At 39.0% G+C, this 18,924-nt stretch overlaps 1 protein-coding gene across 16 annotated transcripts in view; it reads left to right on the plus strand.

Moving 5' to 3' along the window:
- PBRM1 (polybromo 1) overlaps positions 1-18,924 on the plus strand; it is a 101,530-nt gene that overhangs the window by 425 nt on the left and 82,181 nt on the right. For 4 of the 16 annotated variants that reach the window (XM_032647784.1, XM_032647780.1, XM_032647773.1 and 1 more), the window contains exons 2-6: positions 4,392-4,544; positions 5,551-5,648; positions 9,918-10,065; positions 14,651-14,794; positions 17,327-17,443. In XM_032647784.1, the coding sequence (XP_032503675.1) occupies positions 4,407-4,544; positions 5,551-5,648; positions 9,918-10,065; positions 14,651-14,794; positions 17,327-17,443 (645 nt within the window). In that variant the 5' untranslated portion in view covers positions 4,392-4,406. Of the gene's footprint in view, positions 1-384; positions 466-2,586; positions 2,704-4,391; positions 4,545-5,550; positions 5,649-9,917; positions 10,066-14,650; positions 14,795-17,326; positions 17,444-18,924 lie in introns of those variants that run through there. The other 12 variants (XM_032647768.1, XM_032647775.1, XM_032647777.1 and 9 more) reach the window with 8 other exon arrangements.

The raw sequence follows: 18,924 nt of genomic DNA on the forward strand, positions 1-18,924 counted from the left end.
CCCGCCCCCCGCGGCTGGCCGAGCTCTCGTCGCGGGCAGCTTCAAAACTGTCAACGTTTCCCTTAGTTCCCCGTACCGGTGACAGGTTGGGAAAGTCTTTCATTTTCTCCGCAGCTCAGGGCCTCCTTTTTTTTGTTGTCGTTTGTTGACGGTTCAGACACAAACTCTCCTAGTAAAATTTTTTTTTTTTAGTATTTTCTGGATGACTCTGTTCAGACTGAGTATTTTTATCAATGGGACTTGTATTTATCGTGGAGCCCAGGTATAGTTTCTTATATGCAACACCACAAAGAATCGAGATTTTCAAATTGTGTGTGTTTCTGGTTATTTTTTCGTCTTTTAAAATTTTTTTACTGAGAAAGAAGCATAGTTTTGTTATTGCAGGGTAGAAATTGGTGACTTAAAGAGGAAGAAAGATTGGCAAAAATGTGGAAGAGATCCTGAAAAGCAAATGACAAATACACGGTATAGTGGATATAGAAATTATTACAATTGTAGAAACATATGTTGGAGTAAAGCATTTTTATTAACTTATTTTCCAGCAAACTAAGACTCCTCAAAAATGATTTCAAGGTATTTTTTTCCATTTAGTAGTGAGCTCTTTTCCCAAATATAACTCAAAAGCAAATTGGACTCAATACTAAAGAGTAGTATAATTTCTGCCATATCACCTGTTAACAGATTGCCCATATTTTAGATCCCAAGGAAGATTGGAAGGTATCTTTTGAAGAAGTATGTCAAATCAGTAATAAATATGTGTGGATAAATAGAAGGGCTTTGACCACTTTCTTTGGCTTTGGGAGTGTACAGAATATCTTAAGTATTGATATTCTATGCAAATCGCCAAGATTAGTAAATTGCTATCTGTATGATAGACTACTCTCAAGGCATCCAGCATCATGTGAGAGAACACTGATTTGGGAGAATATTGCCTAAGTTAAAACACAGGCTGCAACATAATACATGTGGTTTGTTCATGCTTTTTAAAAAAACAAACAAAAAAAAGGCAACCAGGGCATAGAATAAATACTGAAAGCTGTGAATGCCAACGTTAAGGGTGCTTTTTCTCTGGGAAGTTGGATTATAAGCGATTTTTTCCCCTTTTTGAATCTTCTGTTTTCCAAGATTTTTGTTTTAAACCTGTATTACAGTACTAAGAAATACTAGAAATACAGGAGAGTACTAAAAGTCTAAACTGTCAAAATACACCATTAGGCTATACTGAGTAAATATTTTCCCAGTTGCACATTGTAAAGTTATTCTTTACTGTCCACTGTAATTTATCATTGGTTGTTAGAGTTTTGGACATCTGACTGTAATCAGTGCCATTTAAAAACTTGTAACTAAGTTTCAGAATCTTTTCTCTTTATAGAAAAAGAATTACTGAATGGATGCTCACAGTCCTTTGAAACTATGCAAACTTTTTTTTTAATGTCTCACTTAAGTGCACTTTTAATATGTCTTATTAAATAGATAAGTTGATCACTGAAACTATGCTATAAGTCAGGCTACAAAAATGGATAAAGTGCTGTTCCTGTGCCCAAGACAGCATGCAATCCTAGAGTTAAAACTTAACATTTTTTTTGTGTTTTGACATTTCAAAGTGATTTCACATACATTTTTCACTGTCATAACAATCCAAGGGAGATATGTACACTACTGTTCTCATTTTAGAAATAAAGAAACATCTGAAAGGTTGTGACTCAAGCAACATCAAACAGAGATGGAAGACCTGGGTCTCTTATCCTGGTCTTCTGAGCTCAGGTCCTATTGCCCCTCCCACCCACCTGGCCACATTGCCTTTGTAGCCAAACTTCCAAAATACATGTTAAAATGTGTTCCTTGGATGAGAAAATATTCGAAAATTATCCTTAAGTTGAATCTTTTTTTTTTCTTATCAAAGTAAATTAATGAGTCAAGGAGTTTTGAATATTGTGTGGTCTAAACAACCCCCCGCAATGATTTACATCTTTTGTCATTTGATTTTCAGCGGATTATTTATAAAAGTAATTTTGACCTGCCAAATGGTCGAAGGCTTTTTTTTTTTTTTTTAACCTTTCTAAAGTTGTATGTGATATCTTTTCAGTGCTGATAGGACTTTTGGAAAGAAATGTCTCTCTGAATTTTTTTGACGAGGAGGAGTTTTCCATACTCTGCTCACATGAGCCATTCTTGGTTTGTTCCAGCTTGCTAACACTTGGTGTCACATGTAAGCCTTCCACGTGTGTTCACTCTCCATTCCAGCTCTGTGATTAAACTCTGCTCTTATTGACTAGGGTGCAGTTGGGCAGGCATGCTTCGTTCCTGGAATTGACAGTCATTCCGTGTGAGTAAAGGGGAACCTCAGTGAGGCATCTTTATGCATGTGAAAAGCATTTGGTTTTAAAATGGAAGAAATATCAGATACTGTTAGTGCCTGAGCCTTTGCAGCTGTTTGATTGGCGCAAGAAAACTGATATGCCTATTTTCTCCAATCTCGTATCTTTAGCAGTTCTGCTTGAATGTTTTCTGTCTATTCGTACTCATTTTTACTCCTTTGACCCTTCTTTTTATTTCCCCTGTCTCTGCCTTTTTCTTCTCTTTCAGTTTTGAATATATTAACACTGAATCAGCACTTCTAAAGCCCTGCCTTCTCCCACTGGCTTCACTTGGCCTTCAGACATAATGAGGAGACTGGCTTTTCGAGGAGCTGGTTGTGCTCTGGTAAAGCTGGTAAATTACTGATCATCTACACCCTTTTCCTTTTCTGTCCTTCCTTGCCTTTTCCCTTCCACCTTTCTTAAATTTTGTTATCCTTTTCATAAAGATTCCTGCCTTATGTTCATCAAATTCACTTGTGTCCTTGTCATAGATTGTTTACAAAAGCTTGGTCCTTAGTTTCTTCATTTTAATGAATTGACACCAGTTTATCAGCCTTTTATAAAGCAAACAAAAGTTGGCTGGCCTTGGCCTAAGCCCTTTGAAGCTTTAGCCAGTTGTGGCCGATTGCAAACTAATACACTGTATAACAAACCAAGTCCTAGAGGAAGGAACATCATCATATTAGGCTCTGTTTTTAAACACCATGTGGACTGTAATTCAGAGGAAGAGATAAGAGACTTAGTTTGTTTGTTAGTTGGTTACCAGAATTTTTTATTTATTGGTTTGTTTTGCTCCTGCTTTCTGTTCCCTGGAGATCCCCAGTTTTTCTCTCCATACTACTGGCAACCCATTCTTTCAGCTACTGGTGTCTTAGTGTCCTGAAATTGAATGTTGATGAGTGACACTGGGATCAGTTTTTTCCTTTTGCTTTAGAGAAAGGCCTGTGAAATCACAATATGCTATTTGATACTGTTTTTAAATTGTATAAGCATTGTAGGACTTTCTCAGGTATGCACCCTTACCTTCTAGCTGTAGCAGGTCATTTCAGTGGTTGCATTTCTTGTGTTATAGTCAAATATATATATATATATATATATACTTGTAAAGCTGTGTTAAGATTACTTAGCAGCCTGCCTAAAACTTAGAGCAAATATTTACATGTTTCTGGGAGCCCAAGGAGGGCCTAAAACCTCACTTCTGGGGTGCTCTTCAAGATCATCTACTGAAATGTAAAGCTGTGAATTCATGGGGATAGAGTACCTCATATAACTGAAAAGGAGGTTAGTCTAGATTGACAGAAAAGTTTCAAAATGCAATTTTGCTACTTTAGCATAGGTATGGCAAGTATGTTGAGTGTTTTCTGGGGTATGTCTTGTGGATCTTACTTTAATGAATGGAGAGAATTCATTTTCAGTGTGTTAATTTTAGGGTACATCTAAAATGCTAGAAGGTTAATCCTCTGTCCCCTTACCCTTTTGCACTAATTTGCCTCAGGGTCTGCTTCCTGTTCTTTGTTTTTTGTTTTTTTCCAACATGCTGGCCCACCTGGAAAGTGATCATAATCATAAGAAACACTGGGGAAAACAGATGAGGCTGCTGACTCCAGAGGTGACCACCTTAGGGACTCTGTCCCTGAGGCCTGCCTGACTCCCTCAGGGGCTGAGGGATCAGTACCTCCAACACACCATTATATGTGGGTGTACCCACATATATAATTATGTGGGTTTCCAAATTCCAGTCCAGGGTAAATTTGGGGCCAGAAGTGGTTGAGTCATTCAAAATTGGTAAATACAAATGAGTATACTGTTGCTGAATTTGTCCCATCCAAGTTGAAAGTGTAGCATTCTGGTAAGTGAAGGGGCTAAAGCAAGGTCCAGGACTTGCATTGAAAAAAAACATAGTTAAGCTTCTTTGCAACAGTGAAAATATTCTCCTAAGTGAACCAGAAGCTTTGTGGCAAGTGGCCAACTGAGGGCTTGGTGGCAGAGTATAAAATTCAGTGTAAGAACATGGCTAATTATTTCTTATAGAAGAAGTTGGATTCCATGGGTTCCAAGAGAAGAAGAGCTACCTCCCCTTCCAGTAGTGTCAGCGGAGACTTTGATGATGGGCACCATTCTGTGTCCACGCCAGGCCCAAGCAGGAAAAGGAGGAGACTTTCCAATCTTCCGACTGTAGACCCTGTAAGTAACTCAGATCACAGTTTCTGCCTTCTGCACAATTCCCTACCTTTCCTTTAATGATAAGCAGTTAAGATGCAAGGCCTCTCACCTTCTTTTTCCTCTGGCTTGATATTCTTAACCTTTCTTTTATGAAAAGTATACACTTAGCCAGAAGTCTTACAGTAATAGTGTAATTTAATATTATGAAATAATAAAGAATATCATTTTGTCACATTATATAGTCATTCAAGTAAGTGTGTGCTGTCATGTGCCAAGCACTGTTGTGGTGATTGGGAAAGAGCTATGTGTAAGACGAGCTAGTTTTTTACATGGAGCTTAGATGCTAGTGTTGGGGAAGCAGAATGTAAACAGATGAACAAATAAGTAATAAAGTATCCTCAGCTAGTGATGAGTGCTAAGAAGAAAAGTTGGGATGATATGGGCTGTTTTGGCCCATACCTTCAGGAAAGATTTCTTTGTGATCAGAAGGCAGCAGCCCTGCAGAGCACTGGGGAAGGGTGTTCCAGGCAGAGGGGCTGGATCAGGAATGGATTTGATGGGTTGTGATTACAGAGATTACAGAGAGATGGCCAAGAGGGAGAAGGAAACTGACAAAGTCTGCCCAGCCAGAGTATACCCTACATACTCTGTGTTAGGAGTTTAGATTTTATTCTCTGATTGGTAAGAAGGCAATCATCCAATCATCCAATCATCCAATCATCCAATCATCCAATCCAATCATCCAATCATCATTGGATGATTTTTAAACAAGAGTGATATGAACTAATTTTGTTTAAAGGAAAAGAAAATCACCAGTAACATATTCTGATGAAAGATTTAATCATTTAAATGATTTTAAATAAGGAGAGGTACTGTCAGCATACTTTAGACTTGGGTTCCCATGGGGGAATTCGGGAATTCATCGTTCTCTACTGGCATTTTATGTTTTGTTGTTTTTTTTTTAAGAACCCCTACACTGACTTTCTGTTCACTTTTCTGGTGATTTTTCTCCTTTTCCTATGTGTAGATTGCCGTGTGCCATGAACTCTACAACACCATCCGAGACTATAAGGATGAGCAGGGCAGGCTCCTCTGTGAGCTCTTCATTAGGGCACCAAAGCGAAGGTGAGTGGGAGGGCTTTGGTCCCGGATCCAAGTTGAAAGTGTTTAATAATTGAGTTTTCCTTTGGAAGGACTGGCCTAGATGATACAGGGGTCTAGATTTTAGTTTCAGTTGTCAAGGTGTAGCGAAGCGCATTTAAAAAAATTTTTGTCTTAATTAAAGAAAAAAAATTTAGTTGTAAAAAATATATACAACATGAAATTTGCAGTCTTGATTGTTTTTAGAAAACTTTTAGAAGTAATAGGTGAATTCAGCAAAGTTGCAAGATACAAAACCAACATACACAAAAATCAGTTGCATTACTGTACCTTAACAGTGAACAATCCAAAAAGGAGATTAAAGAATAAACCTAACCAACGAGGTGACAGACTTTACACTGAAAACTACACACTTCTGTAAGAAATTAAAACACAAAAAAATGGAAAGATATCCCACGTTCTTGGATTGGAAAACTTAATATTGTTAAGATACCAATACTACCCAAAGCAATCCAGAGTCAATGCAAAACCTAACAAAATCCCAACAGAATTTTTTTCAGAAACAAAAAAACCCATCCTGAAAAAGAAGAATGAAATTGGAAGACCATATTAGTCAGGGTTCTCCAGAGAATCAGAACCACTAGGATCTATCTATCTACCTACCTATCTAAAATAAATTTGTGTTGTTTTAAGCCATTAATTTTGTGGTAATTTGTTAGAGCAACAATTGGAAACTAATACAATGAGTTAATTAAAGATTTAGATCCATTCATGAATGTTGATGCCCCAGTGGGTAGCCAACAAGCTCTAGGTTGATTTGAAGGCAAACCTCTCACTCCAAAGAGCAGAGCCACCAAGGATGCAGTATCATCATCCTGAATGAGGAGAGCTCTGTAAATTAGTCATGCCAAAAAAGAAGAGTTTTTTTTTTTCATGAAATCCCTCTCCAGATTTCAGTTAATCAGTAACAATCTTTTGAAAGTTGTCATTTAATTAGCATATGTTATTAAAAGCCCATATTTATTGCTTACTACATGCTAGACACAGTACTAAGTGCTTTCCAGGCCTCATCTTGTTTAAACCTGAGCAGTATTGTTATCACAGTTTATAGATGACAACTTGTACAAGTTCTCAGAACTATTGAGGATAACCAGAATTCAGACTCAGGTTTTTCTGATTCTAAAGCCTGTGGTCTTAACCAGTATGTTGTATAGGGAAGCAGCATCATATTGTAGTACACAAGCACCTCATGGAAAAGGACTGCCCCTCTGCTGCCTGCTTTCCACCAGCTGAGGGGCAGAAAATACAGGCCTTTGGTGCTGGAGCACTGTCTTCTAGCCTCCATGACGCAGTACTTTAGGAGCACTGCTGCCTTCCCCCCAGTGCTGTGCCTGCCTGTGTCTTTGCTCCTCCTCTGTGGAATGCATGTTTTCTCAAGAGCTTGTGGAAAGAAGTACTACTCAGAGCCATGCATTTGTGAATCTCTTTGAGACTTTGTTTTGATTAGTGTGTTAGGCTGCTTGTACTAGGACATCCAAATTAACAATGGCTGAAACAAGAACAATTGCTTTCTCTCATGTACAAGTCCTATTCTGTGAGGTCTTCAGGGCCGAGATACTGTCTGTCTTTTTATTCTGCTGTGCTTGGGGTATCGCCCTTGTCTGCATGGTCTGAGACGGCTCACCACCACAACTACCTTCTGGCCCATAGGAAAAAAGAAACATGTTAGGATGTGACCTGGACATGGTACATTTCAGCTCTTGCATTGGTCAGAACTTAGCTGCAACGTGGCTAAGAATTTGGCCTTTAGTACCCAGGCAGGTACTGGTACTTAGAATGCTGTCATCTTGGGAAGGAGGCAAAATAGGTTTAGGGGTAGCCAGCAGGCTCTGCACATCAGGCAGAGTGTTTCTCACTTTTCTGGTTAAAACTCTTAGTTATGCTTTGACTATTCTGTGGCCATATTATGGCAGGGTGCCCTCACCTATTGTTGAAAGAGAAAAGCTCTTAAGACATGTACTTCACAATCCTATGTGTGTGTGTATGTGTGTACAGAGTCTGGAAGAATATTAATAGTGCTTTTAACTCTGGATGAATAGGGACAGTTTTTACTTTTCTATACTTTTCTGTATGTTGATTTAAGTGGGAAAAACCAGTTAGAGCTATTTCATTTTCAAAGTGAGGGGACCTTGTTTTGACCACATTATATAGAGTGGAATGTTGGGATCCTGACCTTTTTTTCTATATGGCAATTCTGAAAATGTTTGTGAGGAACCCCCTAGCAGAGCTTCTGGGAGATAATGTCCTTTCTAGGTATGTGTCCTCATTGCATTGTCAGTTGTCTACAGATAATCCCTCAAGCCTGAGAGGCTGCTGAGGCCCAGCTTTAGCAAGGAGTAGTGGACTATGGCCCATCAGGCCCAGGCGGAGAGAGCCATCTAGGATAGCAAGTTAACAAAGCCCTAATGTTCACTCTGAGAAAGTCCCTTGGTACCACTGACAACATTGATATTAGGCCTGGGTGGGCCTTTGTTGTTACTCACTGAGACCTTTATGTTCTTACACTTTCTTTGAATAGCAGATTGAATACTCCTTTTATCCCCTCGTACTTAATTTTGTAGTTCACTAAAATCGTAAGTAGTTGATAAGGGTTTAAAAACTTAATTTACTCTTCTTCCTTTCCCTTCCTGGAGAATTCAAAGTCATTAGGTGAGGCTGAGCAAGGTAGGAATCTGCAAGGGAGACAAGCGGTGGGGGTATGGGGTAGGGGTTGTGGACAGTAGCCGTGTCACAGGCTGTTACATAGCCTGGAGTTACCTTTCCATAAAGTACAAGGGGTAAAAGAGTAACTTGGTCAGTTGAGAAGCTTGGCAGACCATAATCAAGTGACCAAAATCAACCTCATCTAAGTAGTGGCATGAGTTGAAATCAAGCGCCACCTGATAGAATACAGTGAGATGAATATAGCATCATCAGAATTTATTCCTCAGGAGAAGAGACAACCCCAGATTAAGGGACACTCTACAAAATAACTGGCCTATAATTTTCAAAAGTATTAAGATCATCAAAGTCAAGAAAAGACTAAGGAACTGTTTCAGAATGAAGGAAACTGAGGAGACATAACTGAATGCAGCATGATTCACATTGATCCTTCTTCTATAAAGGACAATTTTGCAACAGTTGGCAAAATATAAATGGGTTCTGAGGATTAGATGATGAGACTGTATCAAAGTGAATTTTCTGATTTTGATGATTGAACTATGGTCCTTTTTTGTAGGAAAAACACACAACTCTTCAGCAGCTTACTCTCAAATGGTTCAGAAAAAACATTCTGTGTACTATTCTTGCAATTTTTATGTTAAAGCAAAAAGTTTTAAAAAATTAAATATATCATACATACATGGCTAAAACATGTCAGCCAGTGAGTGTCCCAGGAGAGATTAAAGCCTTAATGACAACATTCTTCATATGTAGTAACTTACCCTCTTACACATCTAGGATGAGTTCTATCTACCCCTGAGGGAGAATTGTGAAAAACAGTTGCTTAGATAATTTTGCAGAAGGTTTACTTGTCTCATGGAACTCCATTTGAAAAAAAGCCAGAAGGAATAATAATAAACATCCATGAACCAAAACCCAACTTAAGAAATTATTGTAACTACCTTTAAAGTGTCCCCTCCTCTCCAAGAGATAACCACTATCCTTAATTTTCTGTGTATCATTCCCATGCCTTTTTTGTTTTGTCATGTTTGTTCATGTCTTACGCCCTTTTATCTTTGGTAAGCTCCTTGTGCCAAGGGCCTCATCTTTCTCTTTTGTCACTTTAGTACTTGATGTTAGAGCAGCATATATACTAGGCACTTGATAGCACTTGGTAGAGAAAGTTCTGTGGTCACTACCTGAAGAAAGATAATCCATTTCGTAAGTTTATAAAGAGCTTTGGAACATACCTGTTTTCAGCCATTATTGGACCCCATGAAAGGTAAGTCATTTTCATTTGCAGGAGATACCATTGACATGGTTTTAGTGTTGGTGCCTTAAATCTTAAATATTTTGCCTATAAAAGACTATCACAGATGTTAATTTAGGTTTCTATATCATCAATATGTATTTTGAAAAGGGCGTGCATATTCGTCTTGCTTTTGTTATTCCTTCTCAGTTCCAATAATGAGAGTACATCTAGTATGTTCTGTCACTTGGCGTGTTGGACATTACCACAGAGTTTTGAGACATAACTTTTTATGGGCTTTTGATTAATAAATATCTTTTTAAAAAACATTAAATTATTGACAGAAATCAACCAGACTATTATGAAGTGGTTTCTCAGCCCATTGACTTGATGAAAATCCAACAGAAACTAAAAATGGAAGAGTATGATGATGTTAATCTGCTGACTGCTGACTTCCAGTTGCTTTTTAACAATGCAAAGGCCTATTACAAGGTAAGAAAGCATCAAATTTGGAAGATATCCAATTTGGTAATTGTGTGGCTTTTTAATGTTTATCAGGCTGGTAGATAAGTAGTGGTTTTTCATTTGGTAGTTTGAGTTTGCATTTCTCTTGTTAGTAAAGAAAACTGAAGATTAATATGATTATGACCCATTCTTGTTTCTTCTGTGTCTGCTCAAATCTTTTGCCCGTTTCTTTCTTGGGTTGTCATTTTCATATTTATTTTCAGAAATTTTTTTGTTCTAGATACTAATCCTTTTTTTGGTTATGTTTGTTGCAAATATCTTCTCCCACTGTTTGGCTATTTTTTCACTCTTTGTGGTGTCTTTTAAAAAAAAAAAATTATATATTTATTTTGGCTGCACCAGGTCTTAGTTGCGGCATGTTTGGTTGCAGCATGCAGGATCTTTAGTTGTGGCATGCGGACTTCTTAGTTGCAGCATGCATGTGGGATCTAGTTCCCCGACCAGGGATCGAACCCGGGCCCCCTGCATTGGGAGCGTGGAGTCCCACCCACTGGACCACCAGGGAAGTCCCTGTGGTGTCTTTTGATGAACAGAAGGTTTTTTATTTTAATATAGTTATATTTATTAGTCTTTAACTTTGTGGTTTATCCTTCTTTGTATCTTGTTTCAGAAATCTCTCCTGCCCAAAGATTATAAAGATATTCTCTTATTTTCTTCTGAAAGTTTAATAGTGTTGTCTTTTGTGTATAAGCCTTTAGTGCAGCTGGGATTGATTGTTTTGTCTTCTCTGAGGTAGGGATCTATTTTTTTTCCACAGGTATAAGCAGCACCTTGAAATGGCCATCCGCTTCACATTTGTCTGTGGTGTTAATGCTGGCATTGATTCCATGTGCTCATGGGTCTCTTTGTGGCCCTTTATTCTGTTCCTTTTGTTCTGGCCAGCTTATCTAAAACTGAGCTATTCTATTTCTACCTTAATTTCTGTGGCTTTATAATTCTTTATCTGGCAAAGAAACTGTTTTGATTATTTTTATACATTTTAATATTAGTGTGTTAAGTCAACAAGCACCAAAAAGATTGTTTGAATTTGTATTGGAATTGCATTGGCTGTGTAGATTGTATTTTGGAGAATTGACATAATTGTGATATTGATTATTCCAGTCTGTGAATTTGGTACGTCTTCATTTATTTGTCTTTTTAGCATAGCTTTAAATGTTTTTTCATCAAGATTCTGCAAAAATGTTAGATTTATTCTTAATGCTGTGTGTATATATTTTTTCTTTAATTAAGATATAATTCACACACTTTTTTTTTTTTTATGCGTTACGCGGGCCTCTCACTGCTGTGGCCTCTCCTGTCGCGGAGGACAGGCTCCGGACGCGCAGGCTCAGCGGCCATGGCTCACGGGCCCAGCCGCTCCGCGGCATGTGGGATCCTCCCAGACCGGGGCACGAACCCGTGTCCCCTGCATCGGCAGGCGGACTCTCAACCACTGCGCCACCAGGGAAGCCCCCACACACTCTTTTAAAGTGTAGAGTTTGGGGCTTCCCTGGTGGCGCAGTGGTTAAGAATCTGCCTACCAATGCAGGGGACACGGGTTTGAGCCCTGGACTGGGAAGATCCCACATTCCATAGAGCAACTAAGCCCATGTGCCACAACTACTGAGCCTGTGCTCTAGAGCCCACGAGCCACACTACTGAGCCTACATGCCACAACTACTAAAGCCCGTGCACCTAGAGCCCATGCTTCACAAGAGAAGCCACCGCAATGAGAAGCCTACACACCACAGCGAAGAGTAGCCCCTGCTCGCTGCAACTAGAGAAAGCCTTCGTGCAGCAATGAAGACCCAATGCAGCCAAATAAATAAATAAATAAATTGGTATCTTAAATGCCCTTCTAAATAATGCAAAACCTTAGAATAATGTAACTGATCTTTTTATTTATGCTATTGATGTTTTGTATTTTATTTCTAGTGTGATAAATTTTTAATCCCATAAAATAATGTTACTGTTTTATATAGTCAGTTTTTTTACTTACAAATATATTACTGTCTTTATTCTTCATTCTTAATATTGCTATTGAGAAATCATGTCAGTATAACTGTATTTCCTTTGAAGGTTACCTGTCTTTTCTTTCTAGCTATCTTTAGTATTTTCTTTATGTCTTTTATATTCTACAGTTTCACTGTGATATGTCTAGATACGAATATCTTATTATTATAGAATTTGGGAGTTGTAGACCTTTCTAAATCTTTGGGTTGGTATTTTTCATCAGTTCTGGAAAGTTTTTAGCCGTTATGTCTTGTATATTGCCCTTTCCCCATTCTCTCTTATAGAACTGACTGGATGTTATATTAGAACTCTCTTAGGTTTCCATTTCTCTTAACTTTTTGTAGTCCCCTTTTTTGTGTCAGTATTGCTTTTTAGGTCATACCTTTAGTTCTTATGTTTTTCTTTTTTTTTTAATGTATATGTATATTTAATTAATTTATTTATTTTTGGCTGCATTGGATCTTCGTTGCAGTACACGGGCTTCTCATTGCAGTGGCTTCTCTTGTTGCAGAGCACGGGCTGTAGGCACACGGGCTTCAGTAGTTGTGGAGCGCGGGCTTCAGTAGTTGTGGCTCACGGGCTCTAGAGCACAGGCTCAGTAGTTGTGGCGCATGGGCTTAGTTGCTCAGCGGCACTTCCCGGACCAGGGCTCGAACCTGTGTCCCCTGCATTGGCAGGCGGATTCTTAACCACTGTGCCATCAGGGAAGCCCCCAGTTCTTATATTTTTCTTTGAAATCTGCTCTTAAACCAATCTATTGAGTTCTTACATTTTAATGTTTATATTTTTCTTATTTTTGAGTAGTTTCTATTTTGGGGATTGTTTATGTCTTCAGTCCTATTATTTCTTTAAACGTTTTCAACATATTTTTTATTCTGTAGCAGATAATTCAATATCTGAATTATTTGCATGTGTTTTTGCTGTCATTTCTGCTAGCTTTCTCTTGTGACTCTTATTTTTTCCCTTTGATATTTGGCTGCACTGGGTCTTTGTTGCTGTGCATGGGCTTTCTCTGTTTTGGCAAGCGGGGGCTACTCTTTGTTGTGGTGCGTGGGCTTCTCATTGCGGTGGCTTCTCATTGCGGAGCATGGGCTCTAAGCACGCAGGCTTCAGTAGCTGCAGCACATGGGCTCTGTAGTCGTGGTGCGCAGGCTCTAGAGTGCAGGCTCAGTAGTTGTGGTGGGTGGGCTTGTTGCTCCTTGGCATGTGGGATCTTCCCAGACCAGGGATCGAACCCATGTCCCCTGCATTAGCAGACAGATTCTCAACCACTGCACCACCAGGGAAGTCCTCTTGTGATTCTTATTCTTGTGTGTTTCATGAATTTTGACTATGAGCTTATATTTCTTGGAACTTTATCTATAGGGAGACTTAGGCTTAGATTGAAGTTGGGTTCATCTAGAGAAGATTTGTTGCTTATCCCAGGCACCTGGCCTCTCTTCGTTAGGGCTAGCTTATGGTGAAGAGTTCTCAGAGGAGATTCCTCTCATGCCTCTCTTCTCTCCACAGTGCCATGGGTTTAGCTGGGTGGAGGTTGAGGTCGGTAGTCTTCCTTTTCCCTGGCAGCAGAGAAACTGAATTGTTTTGAATTCCCAGTTACACTGCATCCATGGCCTTTGGATTCCCAGCTTTGGGCAGACCCTGGCCTTTATCTCTTGTCCTTGCAGCCTCAAGGAGGCTTGAAAACTAAAGGTTAGGTTATCTTGTCTTATAGGTGCCTTCAGGTGAGGGCAGTGTTCTTGTTCATTTGGGTTCCTGCTTTTACTCTATTCTTGCTTTTATGAACATTGCTTACTCCTTATTGGCAGCACACGGATACATTTTTAAAGCTTTACTGTTTGTTTAACATTGCATCCAGCATTATTCTTTTTCTTTTTAAAAAATATTTATTTATTTATTTGGCTGCACCGGGTCTTAGTTGTGGCGTGGGGGGTCTTTGTTGTAGCACGAGGGATCTTTAACTGTGGCATGTGGGATCTAGTTCTCTGACCAGGGATCAGACCCGGGCCCCCTGCATTAGGAGCACAGAGTCTTAGCCACTGGACCACCAGGGAAGTCCCCCAGCATTGTTCTTACTGGAAAGTTTCAGTTAGTTTATCCCCACCATACTTCAGGAAAAGAAAACATTCAAATAAGGTGTTAAATAGTTTAAAAATAGAAGTGATAATCAGGACAATCATTAGCTTCTGTCCTTTAGTCTTGTATCCCTTAAGTTGGGTCTTATCCTTTAAATTGCCTTTCTTAGTGTATTAGTAATAATTAGCCTTTATTTAGCAAATCATTTATTTTTTTCTTCAAGTCTTTCTGTAATGAGATAGGGCATAAATAAATAAAATAATTTCATTCCAGAATGCCTTTAAAACACACACTTAGTTCTTCAGAAGAGGAATTGAGGCCCATGTATCTTTTACTCGTAAGAATTTTTAAATTTGTAATAGAGTTTTCAAAGTTATGTCTTAGAATACCAATCTGCTGGAACAGGATGCTTTAAAAGTAGTAACTGATTTACAATAAAATACTAAAGTGGTATTTTTTTTCTCTTCTCCTTGCTAATGTACAGCCAGATTCTCCTGAATATAAAGCTGCTTGCAAACTCTGGGATTTGTACCTTCGAACAAGAAATGAGTTTGTTCAGAAAGGAGAAGCAGATGATGAAGATGATGATGAAGATGGGCAAGACAATCAAGGCACAGTGACTGAAGGAGTAAGTGTGCCACTGGAATAGGTGATAGGCTACTGGGAGGTGGATGAGGCCCCTGCCTGATTTCTCTTGGCCAGTGTGGGCAGATGGGCTTTCTGGGCAGTTGTGTTGGTAAGTGGGAGGGTAAAGGGACACGCAGCCAGCGAGCCCCACTCCAGTTACAAGGGATTCTAGGACATCCTGCACTACATGTAACATGCATGGTTGCTTTCATGAATTGCTCTTACATTAATGCATATTTCCTGCTCAGTTTTAAAGAGAGTCTTCATATTATCAAGGACTGGTCCAGTATTGCTATATTGAGATATTTTGTAAGGGTAGGCAGTGTTGTGATTGAAAGTTGGAAAGTTGATGGAGTCACTTTAGTTAGGAATATTTTTGTGGGTTAGGCTGGTTCCTAGAACCAGGTGTGTTCCTGCCTCTGGAATTTTGCAGTTGCTCTTACTTCTGCTTCCTTTGACTCTGCCTGTGACTATGTCTTCTGCATTATTCTAACATCACTTAAAATAATGTAAACTGGGAGAAGGGGCTTCCCTGGTGGCACAGTGGTTGAGAGTCCGCCTGCCAATGCAGGGGACGTGGGTTCGTGCCCTGGTCCGGGAGGATCCCACGTGCCGCGGAGCGGCTGGGCCCGTGAGCCATGGCCGCTGAGCCTGCGCGTCCGGAGCCTGTGCTCCGCAACGGGAAAGGCCGCAACAGTGAGAGGCCCCCGTACCAAAAAAAAAAAAAAAAAAAAAAAAAAAATGGGAGAAGACTTTCCTAACCACTCTGTCAAATTGTTTGCTCTGTGCTCCTCCTTTCCCATCATCACATCACTCTGTTCTGTGATCTATAGTTTTTATCACTATATGTGAAATAACGTATTTAGAATTAGTTTATGTGTTTACTTTCTGTCTTCCTCAAGTAAAATGATAGCTCCACAAAAGATATCACCTTGTTCACCTATTCTGGCATCTAGACTCTGCCCGACATGTAGGTACTGAAAAATACTTGCTGAATGAACACACATGTTTAAAAAGAGGAAAAAGAACAGTAAAAGGAATTGCATCTCTCTTCTGCAACTAAATAGTAAGACACCCAAAGAATAAGTTATGTGAATGCATTCATACTTCCTGCTCCCTTTGTCATCTGCAACATTTTTCCAAAGTAGCTGGTTGGGTTGGGAGAAGAGGAATCTTGGCTGCAGGACATAACTCACCTCTTTGAAGCTTACTCTGTAGTGTCATGTTTTAACTAGTAAGTAAATGACTTAAACACGAATATTTTCGTCTGCTTTCATCAGTGTTATCTTGGTTCTTCTCTAAGCTTAGGTGGTTGGTGAGTCTTAGCTAATCACATATCTTATATGTTAAATATTTATTGCGTGTCTGTTTGCCAGGTGTTGTGCTGGTAGGCTCAAGAGATGTCAGTACCCTCTCTCTGGGCTTAATGTTGGACTCTAAAATTGAGACTTTACTAAATAAGACTTCTGTTGGATTAGGACAAAAATACTAGTGCTTTTATGATTTAAACCAGAATTAACCATTAATCTTTACTTTATATGCCCAAAACATGGTTTGGACTTAAAATACTATTTAATATAAACCTTGACTGAGATATCCCATTTCTGACTGTAGAACAGGGGTCCATGGCCTGTTAGGAACCGGGCTGCACAACAGGAGGTGAGCGGCAGGCGAGCGAGCGACGCTTCCATCTGCCGCTCCCCATTGCTCTCGTTACCACCTGAACCATCCTCTGCATTGCTCGCATTACCACCTGACCACCCACCCTCCCCATCCGTGGAAAAATTTTCTTCCACGAAACCAGTCCCTGGGGCCAAAAAGCTTGGGGACTGCTGCTGTAGAAACTGGCTTCAGACTTAGACCCTCCCTGGCCACCTACTCTTTGGGACATATCTTTTCCCATATTGAAACAGTGACTAAGGTAGGAGTAAGCCAGCCAGTGTGGAGAGCAGAAGTGATTGCATCAATTGGCTTAATCTCCATTCAATTTTGATATAACTTGAATTCGGTTGTTAGATCTGGCAGAGCACCCCATAGTTAAAAGTATGTAGTTCCAGAAGTATTTAGTTGTTCCACCAGAATACCAAGATTTCAGTAGATGTGAACAGCAGATACAGAAATGGGCAGGTATCATGGGGTACGTTTTCTCCATCTCAGTTACTCAGACCCTTGAAAGGTATGCATTTCCATCATTTCACACATATGGCACTTTAACTTCACTGTTGCAGTGTTTGCTGTGAATAGAGTTCAGTAAAAGGACCTGATTCAAAGGATTTAGTTACTGAAATAATATGAGTGGCCTCATTAGTTTCAAATATGCTGTCCTGGGAGTGTAACCCCTCATGACCAGCATCAGAGAATTTCTGTGGTATTCTTGAAAATTGTACTTAAAATAAGTATTGTTTAGAAGCTGCTCTTTTGAATTAGCTGTAAAATTTTAGAAGCTGTTTAATATCAGCATTTATTTTTGGATTTCTCTCACCAAGGTACATATTTCTTTCCTCTTTCATTCCTTACAACCGCCTCTCCCCAGTCTTCTCCAAGTTACTTGAAGGAGATCTTGGAGCAGCTTCTTGAAGCCATAGTTGTAGCCACAAATCCATCAGGACGTCTCATTAGCGAACTTTTTCAGAAACTGCCTTCTAAAGTGGTAAGTGATGCAGTTGAAGACAGGTGAATTAAAGTGTTTTTTGTTTTTGTTTTTTAAGTACTTCAGAAATTCTGTTAGTTCTTAGTAAATAAGGTAAGGCTAATGCAAGGCACTGGAGATAGCCAAGTAATCCTCCTCATGGCCTCAGCAGTAAGCACATAGGATATGTTCTGTCATTTTACTTCAGCAAAAGGTTATGGATTTTTTTTTTAAATTGTGTTTTTGTTTTTTTGATTGGTAATTCATTTTGGTTTTTGTTTCTGTGATCGTAAAATATACAATAACATAAGATTTACCTTTTAACCATTTTAAGTGTACAGTTCAGTGGCATTAAGTACATTCATATTATTGTGCAACTATCACTACCATCCATCTCCAGAACTTTTTCATTTTCCTACCCATTAAACAATAACTCTCCACTTTTCCCTCCTGCCAGTCCCTGGAAACCACAGTTCTGCTTCTATGAATTTGACTACTCTAAGTACCTCATTTAAGAGGAATCATGCAGTATTTGTTCTTTTGTGTCTGGCTTATTTGACTTAGTGTAGTTTATCCACGTTGTAGTATGTGTCAGGATTTCCTTCCTCTTTAAGACTGAATCCATTGTATGTATATACCACATATTACTACTTTTTGTTTATCCATTCATTTGTTGGTGGACATTTGGGTTGTTTCTAAGATTAGTAATTCTTAAATGATCAAATAGGGGAGGGGGGAGAAAAAGATAAAATAAGCAGCTAAACTAAACCTTTTATGTATAAAAGAGAAGCCACATTCTCTACTCAGGAGACAGAATGAGAGGAAGATAAATGAGTTCTTCCTCTCTTAGTTCTCTTTGATCGTCTGGTGATAAAGAAGAGAGAGAGACCTAATAAGTACTCTTCTACCCCAAAGAGGAAGAGGGTTTCTAGACCAATGAAACCCTTTAAAAGTGTTAGAACCCCTTGTGGTTTCACATCCAAGAAGCAATTAGCATAGCTAAAGTTCCACTTTAGTCTTTGGAACTACAAAAATTTCTGTGGCCTCTGCATTCTTATATTTCTAGATAAAGATATACTTTTAGATGTACTCTCCTGTAATGCTTAACTCCATTGTGACCATTCTCTTTTTTTAATCTAACTCTTAAGGACAAGGACTGACATATTTTCGTTTGTGTCCCTGCCACGTAATTGGAACCCAGCATGTCAGAAGTTTGCTAGAAGTGCTTGTTGACTGCTGCGTAGCATGCAGCTTTACCCATCAGTCATCAACAAGACTAGTTATTTACAATGTGACTAGTTGTAGGACAATTACAACATTAGAAATAAAGCATATCTGACCACTGCTGTCCTAAGCATGGATCTGATTAGAAAAATATAATGATTATATTGGTTATACATTTAAAATTTCAAGGAAAGAAAAAACCAGTAAGACAGTTCTTCAAAAATGAAACATAGAATTATCATATGATACAGCAATTCTACTTTGGATATATACCAAAA

The sequence above is a fragment of the Phocoena sinus genome, chromosome 11, assembly GCF_008692025.1.
Source record: "Phocoena sinus isolate mPhoSin1 chromosome 11, mPhoSin1.pri, whole genome shotgun sequence".
NCBI classification, from domain to species: Eukaryota; Metazoa; Chordata; class Mammalia; order Artiodactyla; family Phocoenidae; genus Phocoena; species Phocoena sinus.